General features: G+C 42.0%; 1 protein-coding gene across 1 annotated transcript in view; it reads right to left on the bottom strand.

Annotated features, from left to right (window-relative positions):
- GXYLT2 (glucoside xylosyltransferase 2) overlaps positions 1-21,938 on the bottom strand; it is a 96,195-nt gene extending 74,257 nt beyond the window's left edge. The window contains exon 1 of the mRNA XM_043976433.1: positions 21,560-21,938. Within this exon, the coding sequence (XP_043832368.1) occupies positions 21,560-21,846 (287 nt within the window). The 5' untranslated portion in view covers positions 21,847-21,938. The remainder of the gene's footprint in view (positions 1-21,559) is intronic.
- Positions 21,939-22,292: the final 354 nt, after the last annotated feature.

Here is a 22,292-nt window from a genome sequence, read left to right on the forward strand (position 1 = left end):
TTCCATAGCCCTGCATGTGCTTGGGGAAGCGATGCCACTTATTTCCCTTGGGTCAGAATTAGGAGCCAATTGGCCTGCTTCAGCTGTTCCCTACCCTTTCAGCCACGCAGGGAGCCAGGGACTGCCGCCTATCTTGGTGTCCGGTGACAAACACTTTTTAAAAACCCACAGGGGCCATTAGGAATAACAGCCCCTGGGGACGCAGCAGCGGCTTACTGCCTACCTCTCACATTACGCTAGTCGTCTTGGGCTTCAGGTAATGAATTTGTCTTGTGGAGGCACAATGGATCATAAAGCTTTAGGTCACCGAAAGCGGGCACCTTTCCCAATCTTCTATTAGAGGCAAACTTAGCTGGCTATCACTTACTGGCCAGTGCTATTGAATGACGGCAGAGAATTTGGGTCTACAGGCGGGAGCCCTCTTTTTTGCCTCAGAACTATAGACTTTAGGAAGAAATTTGCTTCACTGTTTTGATCATTTAGCTGTTGTTTTCTTTTTTCTTTATTTATTTACTCTGTCTTCAGTAGATGAGACTCAGAGGCTGTTTCTAGTTCTCTCCCACTCTTTCCTTGATCTCCTTTTTCTTCCTCTATAAGAAATCACCATAGCTTGAAGATAGAGACATTAAAATGCTCCTGGAAGGGGCAGCTAGGTGGCGCAGTGGATAGAGCACTGGCCCTGGAGTCAGGAGTACCTGAGTTCAAATTTGGCCTCAGACACTTACTAGCTGTGTGACCCTGAGCACATCACTTAACCTTGTCTGCCTCAGTACCCTCAGCTGCAGAATGAGCTGAAGAAGGAAATGGCAAACCGAAAACCTCCAATGGGATCACAAAGAGTCAGACACAACTGAAACAAATGAACAACACTTTGAACCTAACATCCTCCTAAGGCTTGCAAACCTTCCTTGCAAAGAGACAATGTGTCTTCTTCAAATATAACTAGATAGTCCCCTCACATAAAAGTCTCACATTTATCCCTTTCTTTCCATTTTTAGTGTGAGACACCTCCAGCTATAGGGCTTGGGCAAGGTCAGGCTTAGGGCAAGAAGACCATCAGCCTTCTCCTGCCAGGGCTCTATGCTCTGAGGTGCCACTCATTAATTATCTCAGGCATGAGTTGACTTAGGACTCTGAGAAATATGCACAGTCACTTTTTTTTAGTGACTTGCCCAGGGTCACACAGCTAGTAAGTGTCAAGTGTCTGAGGCCGGCTTTGAACTCAGGTCCTCCTGAACCCAGGCCTGGTGCTTTATCCACTGCGCCACCTAGCTGCCCCCACAGTCACTTTTTATGGTGATTCCCATCCAGAGGATAAGAGACTCTTACTCTGAAAACACTGACCAGAGGCACTACTAGTGAATCACTTGTACCTTCTTATATCATTGGCAAGTACCTACTATCAGTACCCTGCAAAGTCTTTATTAACCCACTGCTTGCAGGTGGAGCTATGCCAGATGCTGAACCGAGACTACCCAGAGTAACTGCCTAGAATCTTATAATACAATAAATACACCCTTACATAAAGGGAGGATCAAAGGCAAGTCTCAAAGCTCCATATGACCTTGTGCCAAACTGCATTGTTTTGCTGCCATTTGTTTTTCTACAACAGCAGAAAAAGCATTTTCTGTAGACACACCAGAGCACAAAAGACGATTCTAAGTGAAATCATGAATTTCAACTTCATACTTTTTGCTTTTAAGCTCTAGTATTAATAGCAACCCCTAACTGCAGCAACATGAAACCCCAGATGTAACTTGTACTGACCACCCAAAACACAAATATTTCTGAAGTCACTTTACAATTCAAGTCCTTTCAACAGGCATTCATAAAACACCTACTATGTGCTAGACAGCATAGTGTAGCATGAGAGAGAACTGACCTGCAAGAGCCTTTCCCCCTTGTTTCTCCTCCTCTTTCTCCTCCCGCCCCCTTCCTCCCTCCTCCTCCTCCTTTTCTTCTTTCCTCAGACGTTGATCCACCCTGTCACCAACTCCAGGGGCTTGGAAGGAATCCGTAACTGCTCCGCAGCTGCTTCTGTGGTTCCCAACCCCAGGTTCAGGGCTTCCTTCCTGCCAAGGTAAAGAAATGCAGGAAGCCAATGACCAAAAGTCTTCCCTTCAAAAGGCAGAAGCTTCTTCCTTTTGCTCCTGAAAGGCTGGATATTTTGACAGCTGGCAGCAGCTGCCCCAGAATCCCCCACCCCCCTACATGTTTTCCTGGGGCAGCTCAGCCCAGCTCAGGGATCCCTGCCCGAGCTGGCTCTGCTTCAGTTCAACCCCGACACTCCGATTTCCTTATTATAGCTGCAGATTTCCATAAAGACCCTTTAGAAGTTTTTGCCATGCTAATCCTGGCTACTCAAGGATGTGGGTAACCCAAACTGGCCATTTATAACACTGTACCTACAGACTTAATTATCCCCCTGAAACTGCACTTTGCCAAATGGAAGCAATGAAAGACGTTTGGGTATATACTATCAGACTAAAACCTAGCTTGAAGTAGTATCATGGACGGAGTGCTGGACCAAATCTTGCCTCAGACACCAGCTATGTGACCCCCCAGGGAAGGTCACTCAACCTGGGTGGGGATGGGGGGGGGTCTGTTTTCTTATCTTTGCAAATGTTGATGTTGGACTTAGCCTCCAAAGTCCCTTTCAGCTCCAAATCCGTGATCCTATGGCAACCTCCCACTCAAAAAGTACAGCCTTTAAAAAATAAAAAGAAATACTGAGAAGTGTGCTTCTTGTATTAACCAAGATGTAAGTGCGCGTGCGCGCGCACACACACACACACACACACACACACACACACACACACACCCCTACAAATCTTACTGAATTCTACTGATGCACATGGGAACAAAGTCAGAAGACATCTGGAACACATCTGGAGAAAAAATGGAGTTCAGGGCCTTGGATGTTGCTGGGTAATGCATTCCTTTGTCTGCTTTGTGACTCCATAGCAAGTGCTTCAAGCCTGTCCCAATCCCCTTTTAAATTAACAGTCCTCATCTCCACACCTTGTCACCCTCTACATGTTTAAGGGGGGAAAAAAACCTCAAGTAAAGCAACTGAGGTCTAGAGATTCAAAGACTCTCCATCGCAGATTGTTAATGGTAGAGTCAGGATTAGAACCCAGATCTCCTGACTCCTTACTCAGTAACCTTTCAACTTAGTCCACTGATTGTAAGAGAAAGGTCCCACCCCACTCCAGATTCTATAATCCTGTGATTGCAAAAAGCAGAAATTTTGAAACAAGTTCTTTTAATTTCGCACAAAAATCAAACTTTGATTAAATGTGTGCTGTGTGCCAGGCACTGAAGACAGAGACATAATATAAATGAAATAGCCTCTACCTTTGAATTATTTCTGTTGAAGGAGATGACATGCACATATGTATTTTTAAAATAGAGGGATGGGGGGATGGACCTATGATTTCCCAGGTGTAGGGAAATTTCAGGTGAAGATATGCCCTCTAACACCATAGGTTAGCATCTTTTTTATACCTTGTAGTTCTTACAGAGTTGCCTAAAGTAATGGTTCTTATGGTCTGGTGACCTCTGGGGGTGTCCAAGACCCTTTCCAGGGATCCATGAGTTCAAAACTCTTCATAAATATCAATAGATAAAGCTCAAATAAACAAAAGCCCTTGGGGGTCCTCAATAATGTTTAAGGAGGTTTGAGAACCACCCAGGGTCATAAGGACATTAGGCATATATTATACAAAATACATATGAAATAAATACAAGACAATCTGAAGGGAAGAGAGACTAGCATCTGGGATGAACAGGAAAGGGCTCACGTAGGAGATGGCATTTGAGCTAAGCCTTGAAGGAAACTGGGGATTTGAAGAATACCATTATAAGTACCAGGGAGAAGTCCTTCAGGAAGCTAACAGATTAAAGGAAGAAGATAAGAGCATCTACCAGGACTCATTACCAGCTTCCTTTTCCATTACACTTACAAAGCTATCTATGGAGTTGAGTGTGGAGACAAGAAAAGGCATGCTTTTAGGCAGATCCAGAAGAAAGCAGCAAATTACATAGACTCTGACTCAGGCCCTCTGCCCCAAACAAAAAGTATATTTGGATAGAAACTTTAATATTTAGCATGATGTAATAACAAGAATACTTTAGAGGGAGTCAGGAAACCTGGGTTCCATGACCTCAGGCATGCCCCCCCTCCCTCACTGGTCCTCTTATTTCCTCATTTGTAAAACAAGGGTTAAGGCCCCTCCCAACTTTGAAAAAAGAAATCTATGAATTCCAGAGGATCTGAAAAATTGGCATTGCTTGTTTTCCTGGCTGCCTGAGATGTAACGTTTTCTTAATAGCTTAAAAGTCTCAGGCGTTAGAGTTAATTAAACCTCAATTTCTAGAGATTATAAATAATGAAATACGGCATTTATGTGAAGTGGTATTTACTTTCCAGCCCATTAGTGCAAAAAACACTGAATTATTAAAGTGAATAATTGACTCTACACAGAGTCTTTCCTCTTGTCTTCTACCTCCCTTTTTATTGCTCCCTTTCAATTGATGAGCTAAATTTCTTCATCCAATCCAACCCTACAATCATTTATCACACTGTACCTACTATGTGCAAGGCAGTAGACTGGCTATACAAAGAAAAAAAATTTTAGTCCCTATCCTTAAGGAGCTTGCTTGTGCATAAATGTGATGCTTTGCTACTGGCCAGTGAATAAACCTTTAGGGCTGCAGCTAGGTCACATAGTGAATAAAATGATGGACTTGGAGTCAGGAAATCCTGAGTTCAAATCTCATTCCAGACACTTCCTGAGTAACCCTGGACAAGTCACTCAACCTCTCTTGGCCTCAGTTCTCCCATCTGTAAAATGGGGATGATGATAGTACCTATCTCATGGGGTTGTTGTGGGGATTAAATAAGATAGCAGAGGCAAAATGCCTTGCGAATACTGTAACGGGCCCTATAAATGCTAGCTGTTATTATTAGGAAAGCGACCCACCCCTGAAATAAGACCCAAGTCAGGGCTATCCCACAACGGAAAGATAACAGACCAGAAGAACAGATGCTTCCAGCTTAAAGGATGATGTGCTCAACTTACAGGAACATTACATGAGCCCAGCTCTTTCTCCTCAGTTGAATTTCTTTGAAGGTGTCATTGTAACTAGCTTTGCAGTTGGGACTCATTATCTTACCCCTGGAAGAAAGAATCTATCCAAAGGGCAGCATCTCTATAACTGAACATCACCTGTCAAATGGGGGAGGAGGGTGGGCTTAGACCTGAGGACCCTCCTGGCTCTAAATCTAGGATCTTGCCCGAATCTCAGAGCTGAAAGTGCTCTTAGAAGCCATCTGGTCCAATAAAGACCAGGAGAGGAATTGTCCCTACAAAACACCTGAAAAGTCATCAACCCTGCTTTTGTTAGCTAGGAGGTGAATAATTCTTCCACTTAATTCCTAGGGTTCATTCAGAATGGGTGATTAGGACCACAGTTACTTTACCTGGACAAGTTTTCAATTCTGGAGCCTCAGCTAGATGTAGAATGCGCCAACCCCAGACATGTCAATTCAATGAAATAAAACAAACATTTATTAAGAGCCTTAATATGTGTGGGAAGACTCAAAACAAAAAAACTGAATGTTGTGCAATTATGGTCAAGTCAGCAATTTATTAAGCACCTACTATGTGCCAGACACTGGGCCAAGCCCTTGTTTGTACATATCTGTTTGTCTGTTGTCTCCTCCATTAAGACTGTGAGCTCCTTGAAGGAAGGGACTATATTTTGCCTCTTTTAGTATGCCCAGCAATTAGCACAGTACCTGGCACATAGTAGGTGCTTAATAAAAGTTTATTGACAGATTGCTTGCCATCTTGGGGAGGGAGGAAGGGAGAAAAATTTGGAAGTCAAAATCTTACAAAAATGAATGTTAAAAATTGTCTTTAGGGGCAGCTAGGTGGCGCAATGGATAAAGCACTGGCCCTAGATTCAGGAGGACCTGAGTTCAAATCCGACCTCAGACACTTAACACTTACTAGCTGTGTGACCCTGGGCAAGTCACTTAACCCCCATTGCCCTGCAAAAAAAACCCAAAATCAAACCAAAAAATTGTCTTTATATGTCATTAGAAAAAAATAAGATACTATTAAAAAAATAAATGCTTGTTGCCTTCCTGGTCCTGGTGATACAAAACCAAGCAAAAGAGACAGTCCATATCCTCAAGGAGTTTATACCCTAATGAGGGAGACAACGCATTGAAGAAGGCTGAAAAGCAGGTGAGAAGACATACCCAGAGTGGGTATGGTGGTAAAATCCAGAGCTGCTCCAGGCCCTTCCTCAAAAGTAAGGGTTTGGAGAGGAACTCACCCATGGAAGAAGGGGTGGAAGGAGAATTGGGCTGAAAGATTTTGGCAAAGTTGAGAGAGAGAGTGACCAAGCTTGGCCCAGCAGAAGAATGAAAACTCTCCTTCCAGAATTCCAGCAGAATTTGGGGGATTCTGGGTGGAACACTAAATATATTGTTAGGCCCAGATGATATGTTTGGCTAATGTTGCTAGTCTCTTTTTTATCCTTTGTTATGAAGGGTTGTCTTCTTGGGAGAGGAGGAATGTATATATTTAGAAATGAAGTGATGTTAAAATATTTTATAAAATGTTTCTAAGCACCTAAACCATGAAAGCCACATTAGGCCATGGGCATTCAAAAACATTCTTAATAGTCTCTGCCCTCAAAGAGCTTACAATCTAATGTGGGGGTTGGGAGGTTGAGGGAAGGTTGGGTAAAAGCACAGCATGACACAAATAAGTATAATACTTTAAAAAGGGCAAAGGGAATATCCAGAAAAATGTAAAAAAAAAAAAAAGTAAATTTGAGTTGGGAGAGATGAGTTTCTTCTGGGTAAAGGGAAGGTGTGAGAGAAGGCTTGCTTGAAGGATGCTGCACCTGAACTTGGCTTTGGAGGTAGAGGACATCAATAGGAGAGTATATTTCAGGTATGGGGAACAGCCTATAAACCAGAGGTAATTCCATTCTACTTCCACATTGGTGGGAAGAAAGAATGCCAATGAGATGGAGAATTCTCCAGACAAAGCCATTAGAACTACAAAGAGATGGAGTTCTTGCTTCCAGAAAATATGGAGAACCAAGGGAATTCACAGTGAATGGACAACAATTACCTGTCTGCCACAGTCAAGGAATCATAATCTACTGTATACTCCCAGTACAGGCTGGTCTCCTTTCCAGAAGAGGGGAGGCAAGATGCTCCAGAGACCACCTCTCTACTGCCTTCTTTATTAGAGATAATAAAGATGGTGTTTGTTTTTTTTTTTTAATAGAAGAGGTTCAATATGAAAACAAGGGAGGATGAGCTCTGAAGAGGCAAGGACGAATCTGAGCCTACATCAGGAAATAGAGGGTAGGAGAATGTAACCCAGAAAAGGAGGATAAGAAACACAAAATACTTGGTGCTACTGGGCCAATAGGAGGCCCTCCTGAAAGGGGATAGCTGGCCCCTCCGTCCATTGGTTAACAAGTATTTATCGGGGCAGCTAGGTGGCGAAGTGGGTAGAACACTGGCTTTGGAGTCAGGAGGACCTGAGTTCAAATCCAGCTTCAGACACTTGACACTTACTAGGTTTGTGCCTTGGGCAAGTCACTTAACCCCAATTGCCTCACCAAAAAACAAAAAACAAGTATTTATTAAGTCTTTACCATGTATCAGGTACTATGCTAAGTCCTGAAAATACAAAGAAAGGAAAAAAACACCCCAGCCCTCATGAAGTTCACATTTAATGGATGATAAATGAATGATCAAGCTTTGGCCATCCATCAAATGGGGAAGACAGTAAGAAACTATGAGATATGTGCAAAACAGATGGGAGATAATCTCAGCAGGGAAGACCTCAGTGGCTATGGGGATTAGCAGAGGCTTTCTGTAGAAGGGGAGATCTGAAATGAGTCTGAAATGAAGTCAGGAAAACTAAGAAGTGGTGGAGAGAAAGATCCTTCTGAGATGGAAGATGGAGCACCATATTTGAGGAACTGCAGGGAGAACAGTATAGTTGGTAGGGGAGTGAAGTGTAAGAAGTTTGGAAAGGTAGGAAGAGGCCAGGGTGTGAAGAGCTGTAAATATTTAACAGAGGTTTTATATTTGGTCTTGGAGGGAATAGGGAGCCACCAGTTTTCATTGAGTAGGAAGGTGACATGGTCAGATCTCTGCTTTAGGAATATCATTTCAGTGGCTGAGAGATGGATGGATTGGACTAGGGGAGAGACTAATGGCATATATGTGCAGGCGCTGTTAGGTGTGAGACCTAGTCAGGGGTCAGAGATGAAGAGAGTGGTTGATCTTTTGTCCCCTTGCTGATAGCAACCATAGCAGTTAATTTTCCACCTGGCATTAACAATGATATCTATGGGGGCAGTTAGGTGGTGCAGTGGATAAAGCACCGGCCCTGGATTCAGGAGGATCTGAGTTCAAATTCGAACTCAGACACTTAACACTACTTACTAGCTGTGTGACCCTGGGCAAGTTCACTTAACCCTCATTGCCCCCCCCCCCCCGCCCCCAATGATATCAACCTTCCTTCCTGTATCTGTTTTGTGGACGGGTTATCAAGTTTAGTGGATATTAGAGAGATTTACTACAAAGCAAAAAGGACAACAACCCTAAAGACCCTCAGAAATTCATAGGTGACAAATTAAAAAAGGAGCTAAAAAACCCCTACAAAACCCTATGGCATCCCACTTCTATACGCATACACAGAGTATGGATGACACACAAGATGAAATAGAGCTACTAAAATAAGGAGGAAAATTTGACTTCATAGATATTATTCAAACTTGGTAGAATGAGACCCATGACAGGAACATGGCTATGGAAAGAGAGATCTTTTTTTTTAATTAAAAAAATTTTGAACTTAACAAATAAAATGAGCATTTTCCATGTATGTTGTAGGATAGAAGAGGTTTGTACAGGAAGCTGTAAAACTCTATTATACAGAACCCCCTTTCTTTTTAAATATATGCAAGGAGACTGGCCAATGAAAGCCCAGCCCTTTTAATCATGTACAGTGTACTTGGCTTTATGTAATCCCATGTGTGGACTTCAGAACACACGCAGATATTGTATTACTGTTTTCCTGTCTGCTTAGCATGTGGTGAAGAAAAAAGGCCTTGTGGCTGGCTGCTGAGCTGGAACTGAGTGTTTATTCAGAAGGGCCAAAGAAAGCCCTCCCTTTCCTGGTGGCCTTAAGACCCCGAAGTCTCTGTCAGACAAGGGATCGGGCAGAAGCTGCTATGTATGCTCAAAAGGACCAGGCTCTCAAGGGCCAATCAAAAAATTCAATAGGTAACTTTCAAAATTGCCTCGCTTGTCTCTGATTCCTTCTGGCCTTCATTCCATTCGGTTTCCCTTTTAGGAGGAGGAAATCCTGTCCCTAGACCAGTTCTCCTGCCCTTATCTAATATTAAAGAAGTAACCGGAAAAACTGGACACAGAAGGATGATTGGTCGATCAACAAACAGACAATTAAGCTCCTACTATGTGCCTAAGTGCTGGGCATAGAAATGCAAAAAAAAAAAAAGTACCGGTTCTCAAGGAGTTCACAGTCTAATGAAATAATCTAACAATCACTGGATTGCTTGAAAACGATCATTAAAAAAAAAAAGCCAGGACACCATATTTAAGAAATTATATATTGAAATTGTCCAAATTTATTAGGACTAGAAAGCAAAGAGAAAAAGAAGGCATAATTTTCTGAAAGGAAGCCTAAAACAAAGGTACCAAGAATATCGAAAGCTCCCATGTCAAAGGGAAAAAAAGGCAAAAGAAATAGGATTGCAACCAGGAATAATTTACTCTTAAAAAAATTTAAAAAAAAAAGAACTTACTTTGCAAAGCTGAGTAGTATTCAAGAGGGTGATGGAGTTGGGAGGGTGGGGAATGACTCTTAAATAGAATAGTCAACTTTCAAACTTTCTGTTTTCTGGGAAAAAACCAGAACTGAGGAGGAACTTTGAAATACAAACACAAGACTACAGAGAAACCTAAAAGATAAGTTTATTTGTGCAATTAGAAGGAGCTATATAATGATATAGCACTAACATTCTAATTGGGGAGAAGAAACAGATGTCCCTTCAGAATCTTAATATCTTCAAAGGGTATTGAGGGAGTAAAATAAGAAAAACACAAGTTTGGGGGGTAAGGTAAATTGCTCCTCTTCTGAGGATTAAAAGAGTGGAGGCAAAATGGAGGAATATACTAGTGTAGAAAGGAGGTAGAAGAAGAGACAACGTGCTATTTTTCATAATTGGGGTTTCCAAAAAGAAGCATATTGAGCTGTTTATCAGTCACGTCTGACTCTTCATGACCCCGTTTGGGGTTTTTTTTGGGCAAAGATACTGGAGTGGTTTGCCAATTCCTTTTACAGATGAGGAAACTGAGGCAAAAAGGTTAAATGCCTTGCCTAAGGTCACACAGCATATGGGAGCAGGGGTCAGGGATATAGGAATCAGATGAACCTCAGCTCATTCTGAAACAAGAAAACTGTTAATATAGTCATCATTTTTCTCCAACAGCCTCAGCTCATTCTGAACCTTAGTATTTCTGACAATATTCCTGCTATGGTGTACCATGATTTTATATTCATCCTCCATTACAAGCCTTTGCTTCTGTCTTTAAAATATACATATATATTTTATAATAAATAACATTATAATTAGATATAATATTATGTATGATATATACTAAATGTTATAAACATATATATTAGGAAGTTTGTTTTGAATGAATCCTATGTGTGTGTGTATGTGTATGTGTATGTGTAGGTATAGGTATAGGTATAGGTATAGGTATAGGTATAGGTATAGGTATAGGTATAGGTATAGGTATAGGTATAGAGGATTCATTCAAAACAAATTTCCTAATCCTAAAGAGGGGATTAAAAGAAGGAGAGGAAAAAAAACCCAATAACTAGAATCTAAGAAGGTGCCTTAGACAATTGGGGAATGGCTCAACAAATTGTGGTGTATGAATGTAATGGAATAGTATTGCTCTGTAAGACATGAAAAGAAGACTTTAGAGAATCTTGGGTAGTGTGAATGGATGCAGAATGAAGTGACCAGAACCAGGAGAACATAATTAATTATTCAAAGACAGCAACATTGTAATGAAAAATAACTCTGACAGACTTCCCAGCTTAGGTCACCATATATTCAGCATGCCTAGGATGAGGCACGTTACCATCTCCTGACAGTGGGGTAATAAGCACAAGGTGAAGAAAACACAAATTTCAGATAGGGCTATTGTGTGGATTCACTTTGCTTCACTATGTTTATTTGTTACAAGGGAATCTTTTTCTTTCACGTTTTAATGAGATAGGAAGCTTAGGGTGTAAATTTAAGCTGAGGCTAGATGGCAATTGGGTGGAGTTACTAGAGAGTGGATTTTTGTTAAAATGGGATTGCCTCGGGGGCAGCTAGGTGGCACAGTGGATAGAGCACGGGCCCTGGATTCAAGAGGACCTGAGTTCAAATCCAGCCTCAGACATTTAACACTTACTAGCTGTGTGACCCTGGACAAGTCACTTAACCCCAATTGCCACACACACACACACACACACACACACACACACACACACACACACACACACACACAAATGGGATTGCCTCTCAGGTCCTTTCTAACTTTGGAACTGTAAGTCTTGTTCTGAAGCCAGAAGAAGGGTGGTATCAAGAGAAATCAAGAGAAAACAAAGGTCAGGTTGAGGAGTACAGAAGCATTCAGCAAAAAGCAGGCTAGAAGATTTATCACAGAAGGGGATCTCAGAAACCAGGATCTTGGACAAGAAGCAGTTTTAAGTTATGGGACGTCCCTGTGTCCACACTCATGTAATGTGTACGTGGCTGAAGTAGAGTAGAGATGAGGGAGTACAGGTTATAGAAACTGAAGAGGCTGGAATGTTAGAAGGGCTAGGAATACAAAGGGAAAAGTCATCAAAATGACATCAGAAGCTAGGTAAGAAGGGAAGACCCACAGCCAGGTGATAAAGTTATTGAAGAAGGTGACAAGAGTTTCCTGGAGGCTGACAGATGGCAACCAGCAAGGAAACTTATGGGGTGATATAATTGGATGCATGGAACATCAAAGGAGGATGGATCATTGAGTGAAGGCACTCAGGGCTTTACTAATTGGTTAAATCTGTTGTGGTAGCCAATGTTTAGGCCTCTGCAGTTACATAAAGTGTAATTGGCTTGGCCTGACTGATGGGAAATCTGATACTTCACTCTGATCCAAATATTGCTTTTTGAATCAAGTACCATGCCAAGAAGAGTCATACATCTGAAACTACTCAAGGATAAAGTCAAAATGTATTTTTTGTAAATGTTAGAGGAATCTTCACAAATCAATTCATCATATTGAATTTGATTCATCAACTTTAAAGGAAAAAAGAATTGTGTTACATACAAAGCCTAAGCCTCTCAACAATAGGCATTCAATAAATGCTCAATGGTGACAATGATGAAAATGACAAAGAGACTGGTTCCAAAACATGTGTAGTAATTGAGCCAGGCTGTAAGCAACCCCTTGTTTTTGTTTAATTAAAAAAAATAATTTTAATGATATCTTTTGTTTTTTATCTTATCTCATAATATTTTATAATGATACCTTTTGTTTTTATGTCACCTACATTTCCCAGTGTAATACCTCTCCCCCTATCCAAGAACCATTCCTTATAACAGAACAAAAGAGGAGGGAAAACCAATTGAGCAAAACTAATCAACACATGAAAAAAGTCTGACATTATATGGAGTGTACCATTCCCATAATCTCCCATCTCATCAAAGGAGTGAGAGAGATCCCCTCCATATCTTTTGTCTGATCACTTGGATTTATCATTCACAATTTGATTGGATTTATATCCATCTCATCCTTCTCTTCCTACCATAAGAATTCATTCCAATTCATTCTATACCCTCTCTTTTTCTTTTATTCAAAGTTTGTTGTGAAGATGTGAAATGTGAACCAGTTGTATGTTAGAAATAATTGGCTCCTGACCTATTAAGAAAGAGAATGTGCTGAATATTTTCCCTCCTTGCTCTAAAATTCTATGATTCCATATGGCCTGTAAACAGATAGAATGCCTGTTTTCTCTTCCTAAGCAAGGCTCAAGTATTTCGGGATGGCAATAGGAGGAAAGGAGAAACCATGTCTTCAACAAAATTACACCCACGTGAATCTCACAGATGGAAACTTTATTAAGAGGATCTATTTCAAAGGGATTCCAATAAGGACTTAATGGCATGGATTACATTGCAAAGTTTCGAGCTTTGCAGAGTTTTAATCTCAAAGAACTCAATAATTCAGAAACCTCCCTTGGCATAAGCAAAGTTTTCATCACTGAACTTGGTACATCTATGCTCAAAAGGGCAGCCTTAAGATCCAAGAGACTTGTTTATCAGCTCCCATTACCCCATCCCTGAAGAGTAAATGGTTATGAGCTTCATACTTCCACAGATTGTGGGATTCCATCATTTATAGTCATATGGCATCAGCAGGAGAAAAAAAATGCCGCTAAAAAAATGAGATTGTACATCAGAGAGTTGCTTGTACTCATTTAAAGCACTGGACATGGTATCTCAAACACAATCCAGCCTGTACTCCCTCTGTTCACTATATATCTGCAATGCTTCTCCCAAGAAAAAGAGATGTGTAGTTCAAGAAAAGGAAGCATTAAATTTAGAGTAGGAGAACCTGGGTTTAAATTCTAACTAGGCTTATGTTTTGCCTATGAGATCTTGAGCAAATGAAGTCACAGACAATGTGCTTACCTTGGAGTCAGGAAGACTTGGGTTTAAATCCTACCTGTGGGGCAGCTAGGTGGCACAGTGGATAAAGCACTGACCCTGGATTCAGGAACACCTGAGTTCAAATCTGGCCTCAGACACTTGACACTTACTGGCTGTGTGACCCATGGCAAGTCACTTAACTCTCAGTGCCCCGAAATAAATAGAGACATACAAATAAATAGATAAATGAATGAATGAATACATAAATAAATAAACAAATAAATCCTACCTGTATGTGACCCCGGGCTCTTAATTTCTCTGACCCTCAGTTTCCTCAGCTGTAAAATGAGGAGTGGAACTAAATGACCCTTGTTAGGTTCCTTCCGGCTCAAAACCTATCATTGTAAGTGGCCACACAAAGTTCTATTAATTTTTTTCACTCAGACACACAATATACAAGTGGGAATGTGAAAACATGAAGCCAAAGCTAAGTAAGCCTCTACAAGTGATGAAGCCAAAACAATCAGGCCCCAAAATGAGCAGGGTCTTTGGGAAAGCATGAATTTGATTTCTTGGGAAAACTCATGACTCATGGGAAACTCTAACCTTACTCCATGCTTTTCCAAGCTGGACAATGCTAGCTCTTGGCTGCTGGAGAGGTGGCAAAACTAAAAATTTGATGGAGGGATAAGATTCTAACTCAATAAATATCTAAACCTTGCAACGCAGCCCATCGGGTCTAGTTACTTTTTCTAGTCTTAAATCAGGAAACAAAATACTGTATGACTTTTAGTGCATTAGTCCATCACATTTCCCATTTCATTCTCTTTTCCTCCCTCTCTTGAATCCTTTCCAGAAAGGGCCTTTTCTTATTGCGTCATAGCTCAGAAGATTTCTAACTTGGAAGGAAAGAAATTATGGGAGAAAGAGGCCAAGTGGAAAGAAAGCTTGGTGTGGTAGAAAGAGCCAAAGGCCCTTGGTTCAAATCCCAGCTCCCTTACTGTGTGTGACTTTGGGTAAATCTCATGGCTTTTCTACATCTGTAAAAGTAGAGGGCTGTGTGACCCTGGGCAAGTCACTTAACCCCAATTGCCTCACTAAAAAAAAAAAAAAAAAGTAGAGGGCTGGACTAGATCATCTCTAGACTTCCTTCCAGTTCTAAGTCTATGGCTTATTGGCACATTGTCTCCCCCATTAGACTGTAAGCTCCTTGAGGAAAGGAACTGTCTTGCCTATTTTTGTATCCTCAGCTCAGTGCCTGGAACATAGTAGACACTTAATAAATGCTGATGAATTGATAGAACCTATAAGTAACTTAATCAAAGTCACACAGTTCTCAGTCAGTCCATACATAGACATTTATTAAGTGCTTACTATGTATCAGAAACTGACATAAATACCTGGGATAGGTTCAAAGAAAGGCAAAAGGTTCCTGCCTTCAAGGAGGTTCACTAGTTGCCGTTTTGACCAAGTCAATCCATCCATAAACCTCCAGGGATCATTGGTTTCGAGCTGGAATGGACCTTAAAAGGCAATCTTATCCGGTCACTTGGGATTTGAACCCAGGTCCTCTGACTACAAATCTGGTACTCCTTCTATTGTACCAGGCTGGCTATGCCTCAGATTATGTTTCTAAAAGGGTTAGATTGGATATCTCCAAGATTTTTATCAACCCCAACATCTATTGTGTCTATTTTCCTCTGAAAGAATACAAGGATACACTTCATCTTTTTCAATCAAAAGATCCCCAAATCTATAAAACTCATTTCCTAAATCAATCCTTTTTGGGGACTAAAAGCCAAGAAACTCCATCTTCTTGGCAGTTTCACAAAGGAAGTGTCTTCTAAGCGGACATCTTCTGGCAACCAACAGTAGACCATGTAAGAGACTCATTCCACTACCATTTTGTCTACTGGAGCACTGTTTGTCACTGAGACAAGTCTGTGAAGGCCTCTCTCAGAACCCAAAATGAAATGTGGAGACTGGTCACAAGAGAAGATGAAGCATTTAGTGAAATGGAAAAGTGAGATAGTGGAGGGAGGAGTAGAGTGTAAGAGGTAGCTCCTAAGTGACCCTGGCAACTTCCTCATGAAAGATAATAATAGCAATAATAAGGGAGGAAGCATGGAGAGGAAGAGGAGGAGATGAAGAGGTGGAGGAGGAGAAGGAGGAGGAAGAAGAAGATAGTGATCGTGGTGATGGTAATGGTGGTGGCAGCTAGCATTTCTATATCACTTTAAGGTTTACCACATGCTTAATGGGTGTTATCTCACTTGATTCTCACAACAACCCTGTGAGATAGGTGCTATTATTATCATCCCTTTTTTTTTCATTGTTTTTTCAGGGCAATGAGGGTTAAGTGACTTACCCAGGGTCACACAACTAGTAAGTGTCAAGTGTCTGAGGCCGGATTTGAACTCAGATCCTCCTGAATCCAGGGCCGGTGCTCTATCCACTGTGCCATCTAGCTGCCCCCTATCATCCCTTTTTAATAAATTAAGGAACTGAGGCTAAAAGGTCTTAGACCTAAAGAACTAAAGGGTCCTATAAATATACAAAGTTGCCTGTGGGACTGCAAGGTTAAAGGGATTTGCCCAGAGTCATGAAGTTATCAAGTAGCTCAGGTTTTCCTGACCTAGGTCTAGCACTCTATCCACTATATGGCCCAGCTATTGCCTTAAAGTGAGTGAATAGAGGGGGCAGCTAGGTGGCACAGTGGATAGAGCACTGGCCCTGGAGTCAGGAGTACCTGGGTTCAAATCTGGCCTCAGACACTTAACACTTACTAGTTGTGTGACTCTGGCCAAGTCACTTAACCCCAATTGCCTCACTAAAAAAAGGAAAAAAAGAGTGTTTTAAAGTGAATAGAGACCAAAGATTCAAATACCACTCCTGACACACACTGACTATGTAACCCTTGGAAAGTCACTTAATCTCTCAGCACTCCAAGAAACTTTAAAGCTATAGATTGCAAAACTAGTAATGATGTACATTGGTAAAGGGCATTTCCTCATTAGGAGTTCACTATACCAATGAAAACAAGGGACTGGTCTAAAAGCAAGAGTTCCCATGTACACAGTGTTTTGAAGATGTATTCTCTCAGGTGATTCTCACTTCTCTTTTCTTCTAGTAGATGCCGTCCTTCCTAAATTTCAACTCATTATAAAAGGCTTTCTTGTTTAGCACAATGGAAGGAAGGAAGGAAAACTGGCATCAAAATATTTTGTGATTTTTAAAAAAGTGATGATGGATGTAAAGGCATGGTGGCAGATGGTTCTTTAAATATAACCTGTAAAGTACTTACCATATTCTAAATTTGTACTTGTTGCAGACCTATGCACATATATTCAGCTTTCAGAATAGCTTTGCAAACTATAAACAAACAACAACAAAAAAAGGATGGAAGCTTTTTTTTTTGAGGGGCAATGAGGGTTAAGTGACTTGCCCAGGGTCACACAGCTAGTAAGTGTCAAGTGTCTGAGGCTGGATTTGAACTCAGGTACTCCTGAATCCAGGGCCGGTGCTTTATCCACTGCACCACCTAGCTGCCCCGCCCCACCCATGGAAGCTTTTTAATAATGAAAATTGCATTTAGAAGTGATCCGTGTTAGAATATAACAAATCTCTAGTACAGTCAATTAATACCAATGCTAGACAACAAATATTTTCAATATTAGTTGCTAATGGCCACACTTCTCAAAAAAACCCCAAACAAAACCCCAACCCCCAAATAAAAAAACAACCCTGTGAGGTAGGTACCACTGCTATTCACTTATATCCAACTCTTTGTGACCCCATTTAGGGTTTTCTTGGCAAAGATACTGTAGTAGTTTGTCATTTGCTTTTCCTGATCATTTTATAGATGAGGAAACTGAGTCAAAGAGAGTTAAATGACTTGCCCAGGGTGACACAGTGTCTGAGGCCAAATTTTAACTCAGGTCCTCCTGGCACTCTCTATCCACTGCACCACCTAGCTTCCCCTAGGTAAAACAGGTATGGTAAAATGGGGACATTTCACTGAGGAGGTAACTGATGCTTAGGGAAAACTTATGGGAAAATACTTAACCCACTATGAAACAGGGAGAAGAGAGAAAAGGCAAGTAGTCTAGGTTGACTCCACAGTTGGCATAAAGTTTTGCAAGGACCAGGAAGCTACAACAACAGGCTTGTGTTTTCCCACTGCTGTTGAGAATGCAGAGGTCAGACCCTGTATTCAGTCACCATCTCACTAGCAAAGAAACACCAGAAGAATGTTAGAACTAGACGCAAATTCGACATCACTCAGTCCTTTTCTGTGTGTCACAGATCCCTTAGGCAGTCCAGGGAGGGCTATGGGTCCCTTCTCACAATGTTTCTAGATGACTGAAGGAAATGCTAAATTTCAGTTAGAGATTAGTGAAAATATAAAGGTATGATTTTCTCCCAAACAATGTTCGCCCACCCCTTGACTAACCACGGACCCCTTGATGGTTCATATTTAGTCCAACCTTCTCATTGAACAAACAAGGAAACTGAGCCAGGGGGAAGTGGAGTGGAAGAGCTGGGACCAGACCCTAGACCTCCTGACTCATAATCCATTACTCAACCCATTACATAGTTCTGCTGCCTCTCCCCCACAGAAACTTCCACTTTTAGATTAGAGATTAAGTATTCATTTTCTTGATTTCCTGCAAGTAACGAAATTGTGGTCTCATTTCACAGACCCCACCAAGAAAGGGAATGCTTTATCCCAGGCCTATCTCCTTTTTTTTTTTTTTTTGAGAGTCTACGCCTGTTGAAAGCAACATTGCAATAAAATGACTAGTTGTAAAATTGTAGGGTCTGGATGAGCCTAAGCAAATCCCTGGAAACTTAATTACAATGAAAACAAGATGTTGGAAGAAAAAGATCATTGTGTTTCATGAATCAACGTGGCAGGACTCCACCTCCCCCCAGTATCAGGATGGTGGGCAGGTGGTGATCTGTGGCTTATCCAACTCCAAACTTTTTTTTTTGCTCACCACAACCACAAGTCTGACCTTCCTTAGGCCAGAAATGATGAGGTCACCACTATTGCTCCACATCTCTTTTGGGTTCTAGCCACTTAAAGGGAATGAAGCATTTGTATGTGAAAACACATGTAGCCTAAAGGTGAAATTCTTACTTGACTATAGAAATGTAACCTGGTCAGGAAAAGAGAAAAAAACTACTTCAATGCAGTAGTCCTTGCCGAGGTTGCATTTGGTACCATGCCCGTCAAGATGGCTCAAAAAACAATGAATAAATAAGGTCCTGAAAACTGTCAACTTTTCCAAAGGATGTGAGAATGAATTTCATCTTTATTCATTTGAGTCAGAGACTTCCTGAGGCTTATTTACCCTGTGCAGATTTTCTCATTTTATTCTTTATTCCTCCAGGGTTGGCCACGATTTCCATGATAATCTAAGTGATATGTTCAAAAGAAAAATGACTTCGGGAGGTATTGTTGTTCATTGAAGTAATCCTACTTTAAAACATGCATTTATATTCTGCCCATGACCGGCTCCCTGTCACAGAAAACTTGGCCAACTGGACAATAAGATACCACCCAAATGTCTTTCCCAAATGGTTGTGTGTTTTTTTTTAATCAAGTCTAAAAGTCTCATATCTCTCATCATATTATTTTCTTGGTTTGTTTGTTTTTTTTTAGTGAGGCAATTGGGGTTAAGTGACTTGCCCAGGGTCACACAGCTAGTAAGTGTTAAGTGTCTGAGGCCGGATTTGAACTCAGGTACTCCTGACTCCGGGGCTGGCGCTCTATCCACTGCGCCACCTAGCTGCCCCCATTTTATTTTCTTTATGAAAAATCTCCATGAAATGATGAACTAGTGTTTTTCATGTGTCGATTCATTCTGTTCAGTCAATCAATAGAATGTGAGGGAGGAGAAACTCTTAAGATACTTAGGTGCTGGTGTATGAGTTTTACACATTAAGTACCATTAAAAGACTATGTTTTTTACTCTGGAGATAAAGGTGGCTTTTCAAATCTCCCAAATCCTAATGAACTTGCATTTGAGTCCAACACAGGAAATTATAGGAACCAGGGGATATATTTTATGAAATCTGAATAGTTTTCTAATCAAAATATCCTAGTTTAAAAAAAATCTTAATTCCTGTTAATTATGACAGCTATATTCAGAAGAGGTAAAGGTGCTATAGTTACACTTAGAATACCACCACAGCCTTATTCGGAGGTTCAGAGAAAAAGGGAACCTTAAAAGAATCCAGCCTTTTCATTTTATAGATGAGCCACTGGGCATATAGTAAATATCAGAAGCAGGATGCAAAATCAGGTCTTCTGACTTGAAAATCCGGGCACCTTCCAATATATTATGTTGTGGAATACTAATCCTCAATCCCACCCGGCCAACTAATCATTCTGTAAGTACCTACTTTGTTCAGGGTATAGTGATAGATCCGGAGGAGACAAATACTCAAGCCAAAGTCCTAGTTCTCTCATGTTTCCAATAAATGCCCACATAATATCAATGGAATGTACGATCCTTGAGGAAAGGGACTGGGCTTTCTATCTTTCAGTGTCTGTATGTCTGTCTCTGTCTCTACTGTGTTTCCAATGAATCGGAATTCCTGGCTCCATACCTGCTTAAGGAATGAATGAAGAAGTGTAAATAAAGACATACTGATCAAGATTTACTTTTACTTTACAAAAATACCTCATATTTATAAAGTATAAAACACTCTACAGAGTAGTTTTCTTCATACATTTGATCCTCATGACACTGGCTATGAATTAAGCAGGGCATGTGCTGTTATTCCCATTTTAAAGATAAGTAGTGAGGCTCAGAGAGCTTCAATGAGTTGCTCAAGGTCACCCAATGAACCAGATACCAGGACTTTGATTTTCTGACTCCAAGCTTAGTGTTTTTTCTCTACACCTGGCTGCATTCCATTTATCTTCAGTTAGTTTCTGACAAAACACTAGAACAGATTTAGTAGTTTCAGCTGGGGGAAAAAAGTTCTTCAATTATTTGCAAGCTATTAAAGACTCCAACAAATGTGTGCATTGCATCTGAAGTGCGGCACGTTAGAAACATCAAAAGCTCTAATCAGACTAAAGGGAAAAGGTCCAACTGACAGGAGATTGTAAAAAAGCTGTTCACAACAAAGGAAATGAACACAAATCCCTAAACTGCAAGAGAATGGGAAAGCACGGTTAAGGTCAGGGACAGAAAGAACCCTTTGATGAATACTCATAACATTTATATCTTGCACCAAGAAAAACAAACATATTTAAAAGTAATCACAGCATCTAGCGATACAAAATTGCCAGCCCCAGGACCTTTAAAGAATATTTTTTAAACAGGAGCTTTCTCTCCCTTCCTTGCCACCATTCCCTCGAAAGTAAAGACATTCACCAAACTACAGATCAATAATTAGAATTGGAACAATAAATACAAATGGTTCTGGTGCAATCAGAAAAAGGGGGCTGCCAGCAGGGTAAAACTTGAAACCACAAACCTAAAGAGGGATCTAGTGAAGGGCTTCTTCATCCAAGCCTCTGGGTAGAAACTGACAACATTCTCGGTCAATTACATTGCCAGGCTCGGATTCCAGGGCTGTCGCCCTGGGCAAACTAGAGGGGAAGAGGAAAGTGGGGAGAAGAGGAGGAGGCGGGGGGGGGGGCGGGAAACCTGGCGAAAGGCGGCCGCGACCACCCGGAGCCCTACAGCAGGAGGATAGCTTCCTGCTGATGTCTACCCCCTCCCTCGATCTCCCCCCCCCCCGCCCCCGTCTCCCTGGAAGAGCTTACCTAACGCCGGCAAACTTGTCTTGCCTGCCCGCGCTCCTCTTGCCTGGCTTCGTGTGGAGACGTGGCTGCCTGAGCCGCTTAGAAACTTGAGCCGCTCCCAAGGGTCTGACCGGGGCGAGGGGCGAGGGCGCGCTGGCTCCCCCGGGGCCAGAGAGCGCAGCGCGCAGCCAACTCTTGCCGGGTGGAGCTTTGGGGGGCGCTTCGTCGGCGCTGCTCCCGAGCAGATAAAGCAGCAGCAGGCTGCCCAGGCACAACAGGACGGCCACGACCTTGCAGGAGAGTCTCATGGTGCGGCGGAGCAGCCCGGGCGCGCCGTGGCCGCCCCACTGCTCATCGCGGCGCAAAGGAGAGCCCGGACTGGCTGCTTCGGCCGCTGCGGCCGCAGGCGAGGGGGGCAGCCAGGCGGCGCGCGCGCCAACGCGGCTCCTCCGGCCAGCCGCGGGGAGCCGCTGGAAGAGGAGGAGGGGAGAGAGCCAGGGGAGGTGGGGGCCTCGGGGGAGGGGCTGCGAGCTGTTACCGTACTATATAGAATAGCCGCTCTCTTGGCCAGGGAGCTGGAGGGGGCTGGGAGGGGCAGGCGAAGTTTCGCAGCCTCGGGAGATCAGGTGTGGGTGCGTCCCTCCGATCCATCCTGATGCCTACTGTGTGCACAGCCGCCTGCTTGCCTTCTGTACCTATGGTAACAATCGATCTATCCACCAAGGAGTTGGTGCAAAAACAGTAATGAATGAAT

This window comes from Dromiciops gliroides, chromosome 1 (assembly GCF_019393635.1).
Source record: "Dromiciops gliroides isolate mDroGli1 chromosome 1, mDroGli1.pri, whole genome shotgun sequence".
NCBI lineage: Eukaryota > Metazoa > Chordata > Mammalia > Microbiotheria > Microbiotheriidae > Dromiciops > Dromiciops gliroides.